Consider the following 9,450-nt stretch of genomic DNA (forward strand, 5'->3'; position numbering starts at 1 on the left):
TATATATATATATATATATATGTAATGAGATGCAGAATTATTAAGCCGTCAGTGGGCCTAATTTACTATTTTACTTGCTAGTTGGGTAATGAAGTAATTTGGACAATAAATACTAGTGATAAAGGGGGCTAGGCACACATCTTTCCTTTTTTGCCTACATATTAGGACCTAGGCTGAAGAGAAAGAGTAAAAGAGGATTTGGTTAATTAGCTAATGCATAGAAATAGAGGGCTTTGGAAGCAGCCAATGGTGTATTGTAACGGGAAATACAATTGTTACCATTTCAATTTGGTTAACTTATCCCTTGGACGGAAGTTATTGTGGAAAGAAATCCTAGTATCAGGTGTATATACATATATACTCTCAACCACCAATGTAACTTGAAAATGGCATGGTAACCCGTCGACAAACTTAATCACCTTTCTCCCTATCGGTAGGTACCAAATGAAGTGCACAACGAGCCTGATCAGCGAGTGAATGTAGCATCATACTCACCCACATTCATTCTCTACTCAAACTGTTGCTGCCTATCCTCACACAGACTCTGTGGAATTAACTAATCCATGAATAAGGCCACAAATTCGCTCCAAGTGAGCAGTGGACATCCAGCTAGCCTGCCTCTCTGATAAGAAACCAACCAAGATTTAGCTATGCCAGATCACAGAAAGGCAGCAAGGCTGCCACATGTGAATCTCTAATTCCCATAGTAAGAAGGTTGTTCTCTCTCAACTTCTGGGCTGTTATAGTAGACGGAGTGTTATCAAACTCTGGAGGAAAGAATTTCATAAAGACCTCATCTTCCTCAGTCCTCACACGATCATCACCAGCAGCAGTAGAAGGTCCTGTTACACCTCACATTATCACAAATTGGGGAGTACCATAGGAATAGGAAGCACAGTCTCAATAGAATATCCTACGCCTCAAGTACCGCAGGCTATGCTACTCTAGCTCGCCCACCAGTCGTGGGCTTACATTCAATAGACCTGACAGCCATGGTCTAGTGTGAGCTCTCGGCCTACCACATGCCCTAGTCATAGCTTGTACCAATGGTGCCTCCTCTAGTTCTCTCTTGGACGATCTTGTTCTCATAATGTATGATGAAGACATTTAGGATTAGATCTTAATTCATACTCTTCTACCGCAGGAGATAGAAATGAATGAAGGGGAACTTCCCTAAAATGCCCCTATAGCTTCCTATTATTTCAACATAGTTGACAACATACCTATAAAGAAGACACTGGTCTTAAGCCACGGGAGTATAAAGACTAAATTTTGATACCAAGTTCTCGATTTTATAAGTTCAATCATTAACTTAATCATTTGTTCTCAAGTCATTGCCAAGACCTAATGCTAACTGTATCATTTCAATTCAATTAAATACACTATTGTTGGATAAAAAAAGAAACTAATATATATACCTAATACTTGGATTTTCTCCACAATTGCTCCCCAAGCAAATAACATTTTTTTTTTAATAACCGAGAAATCCGTCTGTAACCCGCCCTTTGGACCAATTACAGCCTTCTAAACTCGGTGGATAATGGGCCCAGCTCTCTACCCTTCTCCACTTAATACCAGGCTTCGCTTTGCGTGGTGTGGGGCTTGAACCTGCGACCTAAGCCACAAATCCTCCATCTTTTTGCCACTCGAGCTAGGCCTTGGGAGCCACGTGAATAACATGTTAACCAAATTAAAATGGTAGCAATTGTATTTCCCCTCCCGCTGGCTGCTTCGAAAGCCTTCCCTCTCTATGCTTTAGCTAATGAATTGAGTCCTCTATTAGGTGCCGTTTGGCCATAAATATTTCAAGTGTATTTAGGAAAAAACTTGGGAAATAGTGTTTGGCCTTGCAACTTGCCATTATTTGGAAAAATTTTGGCAAACAATCCAAATTCCCAAATACTAGGAAAAACTAGTATTTGGGCCAAATTCTAGAAAAAACTAGTATTTGGGCCAAATCTATTATATGGGAAATTTTAAGATTACCATAAACTTTTGTCCTCATATCCAAGTATGGATTTTTTAAAAATTACCCCTAACTTTTGTTTATTTAGAGATGGATAAACAGTTACTAAGAGTTCTTTAAATCTGCCGGGGTTAAGTTTAAGTGGTTAAGGTCTAGGGACTTGTGACCTAGGTCACAATTCGAGCCACGTGTCATGCGAATTAAACCTAGAATTTACGTGGAGAAGAGTAGAGGGGCATACTCATTATCTACGAATTTTGAAGGTTGTGGTAGGTTCTAAGGGTTTGGTCTGAATGAATTTCTTGGTCATTAAAAAGAAGAATTCATTGAAACAATACAAATGACTGGTAGGGATCTAGGAAAACTATGGACAGATCCATTGATAGATCAGAGATTTGTCTGAGTAAACTTTCCTGATTTCCACAATGTTTTATTTAATCGGCAGGCATTAATTGATGAATGCACTGGATATGTTGTTTTTGTTGCATACTTGCAATAATTGTTGTTTGCGGATTGAATGAATAAGCGGAAGGTAAATTTTAGTAAGCAGATTGTTGAATGTAAAAGATAGCTGGCCGTCAATTAACTCCTAGAATACTATTAGACATTTGATTTTATAAAACTGATATATATAGCATACAATTTGATATAAAATAAATATTGTTTGCTATATGAAGGTCATTTTGTCCTTTAAGTAGTTTTAATCGATGTATTAATTAATACTCACATTCTTATTTCAGATGCTATTTTGCATAAAACAGTACGTAGATGCCCGCATAACTTAGATGTCTATTAGTTATGCAAAAAAGGAAAACATGAACCAATTAGATCCCGACATGGGGATTATTTCTTCCCATTTCGTAACCAGACGACAACTAATTTTACACATGTTGCAATTGAAATACGAACGTGGTGTAAACATTTATTGTGCACTTCTTGAGTTCTTTCAAATCTAATGTGAATCAAGGTCCTCTTTTCCTATATATATTAGCACCTTCTTGGTGCATATCTATGAAATATTACTTGTAACACACAGACATAGATGGGAAAAAGAGAAGGCATGGAATTATCTGCAATGTGGTAGGGATTTGCTCATATTTTTGCGTTGTGTTTTGGTCAAAATTGAATTATATAATATGCAAATGGATCTGGATCTGGTTGCTCATCATATTTATTTCTAGTTCATCTTTCTGTCCCCAGTTTTTATTCTAATGGTCGATGTTTTCTCGTGAATTTATGTTTTAACTAATGTTTCTCTTCTTTGTCAGACTTTTGAAGAAGCTGATACTAAACATGATGGAAAGATTGACAAGGAGGAATGGAGAAATTTGGTCTTGCAACATCCTTCACTTTTGAAGAACATGACCCTTCAGTATCTCAAGTAAGTGGCATTTTGAAACTCGACATCAGTACATATATTATCATGTTTTCAAATTGGTGATATTGTTCATGGCGTTGATTGACTCAATAATATTCCTCATCCAAACAGGGACATTACGACTACATTCCCAAGCTTTGTCTTTCATTCGAGAGTTGAGGATACCTGATTTGGCATATACAAGCTGGAGTTGTTTAGGGAACTATCTTTACCATCTTTCATTCCTGTTATGTTTTTGGAAAAACTAGTCAGTTTATGGATGTGGATGTCTGGATAACTGTTTGTTGCTGCCCTGTTTCAAAATTTGAATATTTACTTGATTTGTTATTCATTTCGAGTGTAGTGGTTCTGTATTTTGTTGCTCTAGTAATAATGTCTGATTTCCCCTTCAGTTTTGTTGTCATGCTTGTAGTTGGTTTTCAGTCCATGTTGGCTTCAGTGAGATTTTCTTTTTTTCTTTTAGGTCTTTAGATTTGTGAAAGTATTTTTATATATTGTTTTGAGAAAAAAGAAATTATAATATAGGCTAGGTGTCATTAATTATTACAGGCACTACCCAATTTATTATATTAATGTAGATGGGCAACTTGTTATTACGTGTTGTAGTGAAACTGGTCATATCTATAAGCTTTTCAGTTTATAGAAATTATAGTGTCGAAATCTTTAGGATCTGAAGTTTCGTGACTGCCAACCAGCCATTGACTTGTAATCGTTGGTACTGATAACAATAGCGTTTGCTCTCATATTTGTATATCTTCTCTTCGAATGCTGTTACTATTTGTGTTTGACCATCTCTTGTTAGAGAAGTAAATGATTTTACTGGACATTCTTGTTTATGTGAGCTACATAATGTGTGTTTTTCTTCTGAGATAGGTTTCATACACCAGCACTTGCATCTTGGTGGACTCTTGTGCTTTCTCCTTGTCCACTATTGTTTGTATATCTTAATCTTTGTCGATTCTACCTTTTTTTTTTCTTATAATGAAGCTGTGTCTTACTCAACCTTACACCCCCACTCTACAAACTTGGTCTTGTAAAAGCTTAATCTTTGACAAGTTGAATATAACACTAAAAAGTAAGAACTACCTTCCCCTCTTCCAAATCAAGGGATTCGTTAGGTAGAGAAAATAATGTTCGCATCAGCTTGACGTATTAGTACCTTTTCTGGTACACTTTTCTAATTTATGCATAACTAATGCTTGTGTTACACTCTATTGTGTATTGAAAAAAGTGTATTACTAATATCATATATTTCTATGCATTAGTAATGTAATGGGTTCTGATTAACATTATTAAAGATACAATTTCCTTTAAATTTTTTTTTTTTTACATCTTTCACTATCTTAATAAAAAAATCATGTAATACAACAATAATTTTTAGAACATCAAACCAAATATTGCATAAAAAGATCTTATCGTAATTAATGCAGAAATAACTAATACATTATATTTTTCATTATTCTTAAAAAGACACCGAACGATCCCTACCTCAACTCTTTTCTTTTCTTATTTTTTTATCCCGTGCTCCATGAATACACATTTCAGTTAAAGATTCTAATCACCTAACTGGTGCTGCAGGCCTTTTCTTTTAGATACCTTCTTCTGATGCGATATAAGTGGGAAAACATTAGTTTTACCAATTACCACCTTTACCATGACAGACAGCCATAAATATAACCTTTATACGGAACAAGTTGAAATAATAGGCACTCCAACACTCAACACTAACATTTGAAGAGAGAATGCGTAGGGAGCAACTAAGGTCGCGCCCTTTCACATTTGCAAAAATTTAAGATAGCAAAACAAGCAAATTTCTCAATTATTGCTTTACGGCTTTTACCGTCTTGCTGCTCAAAATAGGAAACATCCGTATCGGTGCAAACAAGTGGAATTTCCAATAAAATTGACAAAGAGAACAAAACAGAAACAGTCTTTAGATCACTTAGTCACGACCAATCAATCCTATAAAGCATATTGCAAGTTAACAAGGCAGACATCCATACAAGAACGCAAAAAGCAATTAGGCAAAGTACAGATTCTATTGTCACATAAAACGTTGTAACAAAATGAGCCAATGAATACTACTCTTAGAATGCAGTAAAACCAAAACATATCATGTCCAGATGGGGGGAGCTGAGAAGAAGAAACAAAAACTACTGGGGTTAAGGGCTTTTCATAATAATCAAAACAAAACACTCGCACCCTATAGATTTAGTCGACTTCTTCCATCTTGCTGCCCTCGGCATCAGCTTCAGGATCCTCCAATGCTGGCATGTCAGCTTCAGCATCTCCACCATCCTCATCGATACTCAGACCAAGCTTCAGCATCCTGTGAATTCTGTTGCCAAATGTGTTTGGCTCATCAAGGCTAAAACCTGAGGTGAGAAGAGCAGTCTCAAACAACAATAGAACCAAATCCTTGACAGACTTGTCATTCTTATCAGCATCAGCTCTCTTCCTGAGCTCATCCATGATGGCATTCTCAGGATTAATCTCCATGGTCTTCTTGCTAGACATGTATCCAGCCATGCTAGAGTCCCTGAGAGCTTGTGCCTTCATGATTCTCTCCATGTTGGCAGTCCAACCATATTCTCCAGTAACCAAGCAGCAAGGAGAATCCACTACACGGTCAGAGACCACCACTTTCTCAACCTTGTCACCTAGTACATCCTTAATCACCTTGCACAGACCCTCAAACTTCTCCTTTAGTTCTTCTTGCTTTTTCTTCTCATCTTCAGTCTCCTCAAGCTTGAGGCCTTCCTTGGTAGCAGAAACAAGCTTCTTACCCTCAAATTCCTTCAATTGACCAATTGAATACTCATCAATAGCATCAACCATGTAAAGAACCTCATAACCCTTCTTCTTCAGCTTCTCAAGGAAGGGCGAGTTCTCAACAGCCTTCTTGCTCTCACCAGTAATGTAGTAAATATCATTCTGGCCTTCTTTCATCCTGGTTACATAGTCCTTCAAGCTGGTCATCTCATCACCACTTTTTGTGGAGTGATATCGCAGCAGTTCAGCAAACTTAGACCTGTTCTGTGAATCCTCATGGATACCAAGCTTGAGGTTCTTTGAGAAGGCCTCATAGAACTTGTCATAGTCTTCTTTGTTTTCAGCAATTTCAAAGAATAGCTCAATGCACTTCTTCACCAAGTTTTTGCGAATAACCTTCAGGATCTTATTCTGCTGCAACATCTCTCTAGAGATGTTGAGGGGAAGGTCTTCAGAATCCACAATACCCTTCACAAAGCTCAAATATTCAGGAATCAATTCCTCACAGTTATCCATGATGAACACACGGCGAACATAGAGCTTGATATTGTTGGGCTTCTTCTTGGTGTCAAAGAGGTCAAAAGGAGCTCTCTTTGGAATAAAAAGAACAGCCTTGAACTCAAGCTGACCCTCAACAGAGAAGTGCTTGACAGCCAAATGCTCTTCCCAATCATTTGTCAGGCTCTTGTAGAATGCAGCATACTCCTCTTTTGTGATCTCCTCGGGCTTCCTCATCCATATGGGCTTCTGCTTATTCACCAATGACCACTCATTAGAGACTTCCTTAATTTTCTTCTTTTTCTTCTCTTCCTTCTCCTTTTCTTCATCAACCTCCTCTACCTTTCCTTCCTCATCTTTCTTCTCCTCTTCGTCCTCATCATCAGAGATTTCCTTTTCTATGGTCTTCTCAACCCACAAAGAGATTGGATAGCTGATGAACTCAGAATGCTTCTTAATAAGGTCCTTGAGCCTTCGCTCCTCAAGGTATTCAAGCTGGTCCTCCTTGAGGAAGAGGGTCATTTTGGTACCCCTGCCAAGGTTCTCACCAGATGTATCTCTCGTAACAGTGAATGAACCACCAGCTTGTGATTCCCAAACATATTGTTCATCATCATTGTGCTTTGTGGTCACAACCACCCTCTCAGCAACCAAATAAGCAGAGTAGAAACCAACACCAAATTGCCCGATCATGCTAACATCAGCACCAGCAGCAATAGCCTCCATAAATTCCTTGGTGCCAGACCTAGCAATTGTACCAAGGTTGTTCACCAGATCTGCAAACGTAACAAACAAGATTAGTATTTTTTGCAAGTCAAATTATAGAAGATGAGTATCACATAAAAGCACAAAAGCTTCCACAGGGGTATGCTAACTTACCAGCCTTTGTCATACCAACACCACTGTCAATGATTGTGAGGGTATTGTTGGTCTTGTCAGGGACGATGTGAATGAAAAGTTCAGGTTGAGCATCTAGCTTGCTCTTGTCAGTCAAACTCTGGAAACGGATCTTGTCCAGTGCCTGCAATTTATACCCAGATAGTAATTAAATACTTCATTACCGAAAATATCTGATGATAATACAATGACAGAGAGACGATCCATATTGCTCAGACTCTCTCCTCCAAAAATACACTACTGTCAAAGGATCAAGCAACATAGAAGACAACCACAACTTGTTACAATTATTAAGGAATCATCAAGACAAATCATAATTTGACTGATTTGGATATCATACAAGAATTTACTAACTGATATCATTAAGGAAATGACACAAATGGATCATTTTAACATTGAACACATTAACAATCCTGGGTTATTATATAGAACAGTAACAGTCATTCCAAACCCCCAATACTACTAGGTATTGGCTTAACTTTTTTCTCAAAAACACTGAACAGAAAACCCGGAACAAAAAAATTGCTTCGCTAATATTAAAACTCTCCTATTCTCAAAACTAACCAAAGCTGCATCAAATCGTATTATATACATTTGTTCATAATCAACTACATAACAACAACATTTCTCCAGCATTTTGAATAATCATCCACCAATCCATATATTTACAAAACAAATATATACATACATAAAAAAACGCACATCTACAGGCAACAACAACATCAGGAATAACAGAACAAACATTATGATACATTCAGTATCTATTCCATAACAAACCAAAAGCATGAAATCAAATATCAAATAACGAAACAGTACATCAGGCTACAACCACTAAACTCATCATACATCTGAAATGAAAATCAAACCACACCTAGGCATGAACATGAACATTACGGACATATTTAGTGCATTCAGGACATACAGCAAAATAATCGAAAATCATAAGAAAACACTCACATCAGAAGAGTTACTAATGAGTTCCCTGAGAAAGATCTCTTTGTTACTGTAAAAAGTATTGATGATGAGACTCAAAAGCTGGTTGATCTCAGCTTGAAAAGCAAACGTCTCTGCCTCCGCCATTTTTGTGTGATCTACAAAGAGTGAGATTAAAGAGAAGGAGAAGAGATGGAAATGGAGATGGAAGTTAGAGGGGAGAGTATAGCGAGTTTATATAATAGGGTTTGTTAGGGTTTCTAGATCCTTCTATTTGGCTTTTTTTTAGCATGATTTCCTCTCCTTCAAGTTTTCAAAATATTTTTTCCACAAGGGGCCCGCTTCTTTTTTTTAATTTATCAATTCACATGTTGTGGACCACTCATTTTATTTCTTTCCTTCTATATAGGAAAAGTCGAAATTGCCCCTTTACTATTCGACCATGACAGAGGGGCATTTTTGTCCTTGTAAAAAATTGGGTCGTTTTAAGCTCTCGTGGTGATAAAAGGGGGTCATTTATGTTTTTAACGAGTCGTTTAGTAGAGAGTATTAACAAAGATAGATTCATATACTATTATTATTTATTATTTTATATATATATAAATATATAATTGTAGAGTAATTTCTAGATAAGAAACCTTAATAATACCATTATTATATATGTTGATTTAGTATCAATTAGGCGAAATTATCAGACTTAATGATACCAATATAGTATATGTTATTGATTTAGTATATGTTAATCGAAAATTATCAGCCTTAATGAATGAAGGATATGAACTGTAATTTTTTTTCTTAGAGAATGAGTATTTCTTAAATTATTTTGGATTGGGTATGAACATGTAATTATTTGAAGTTTTCCATTAAAGTATGTAAAGACAAAAATACTCATCAAATCTTTTTAATCATTTTAGTTATTTTCTTGATTTCATGTTTTAGATTTGCACTAATAAATTTATTTGAATAAATTAACTTAAAAATTTTATTATTTGGAGAAAGTTGTTTG

The 9,450-nt window shown here is 36.4% G+C and overlaps 2 protein-coding genes across 2 annotated transcripts in view; one reads left to right on the forward strand and one right to left on the reverse strand.

The window, feature by feature from the left end:
* LOC107007698 (calcineurin B-like protein 3) overlaps positions 1–3,735 on the forward strand; it is an 8,527-nt gene extending 4,792 nt beyond the window's left edge. Inside the window, exons 9-10 of the mRNA XM_015206415.2 lie at positions 3,235–3,347; positions 3,456–3,735. Coding sequence (XP_015061901.1) covers positions 3,235–3,347; positions 3,456–3,513 — 171 coding nt within the window. The 3' untranslated portion in view covers positions 3,514–3,735. The remainder of the gene's footprint in view (positions 1–3,234; positions 3,348–3,455) is intronic.
* Positions 3,736–5,276: 1,541 nt separating this feature from the next.
* LOC107007081 (heat shock cognate protein 80-like) lies at positions 5,277–8,669 on the reverse strand. The gene is made up of 3 exons (XM_015205547.2): positions 8,469–8,669; positions 7,494–7,635; positions 5,277–7,390 (listed from the first exon to the last, which is right to left on the reverse strand). Exons 1-3 carry the CDS (start codon positions 8,589–8,591, stop codon positions 5,556–5,558), a joined length of 2,100 nt encoding a protein of 699 aa, XP_015061033.1. The 5' UTR covers positions 8,592–8,669; the 3' UTR covers positions 5,277–5,555.
* Positions 8,670–9,450: the final 781 nt, after the last annotated feature.

The sequence above is a fragment of the Solanum pennellii genome, chromosome 12, assembly GCF_001406875.1.
Source record: "Solanum pennellii chromosome 12, SPENNV200".
Taxonomy (NCBI): domain Eukaryota; kingdom Viridiplantae; phylum Streptophyta; class Magnoliopsida; order Solanales; family Solanaceae; genus Solanum; species Solanum pennellii.

Excerpts from the sequence above, each read along its gene's own strand:
- LOC107007081 (XM_015205547.2), bottom strand. The coding sequence starts at position 8,591 with ATGGCGGAGGCAGAGACGTTTGCTTTTCAAGCTGAGATCAACCAGCTT. Across the intron at positions 7,636-8,468 it reads TCATTAGTAACTCTTCTGAT|GCACTGGACAAGATCCGTTT; the intron begins GTGAGTGTTTTC and ends TATAAATTGCAG. Across the intron at positions 7,391-7,493 it reads TGTTGGTATGACAAAGGCTG|ATCTGGTGAACAACCTTGGT; the intron begins GTAAGTTAGCAT and ends TTACGTTTGCAG.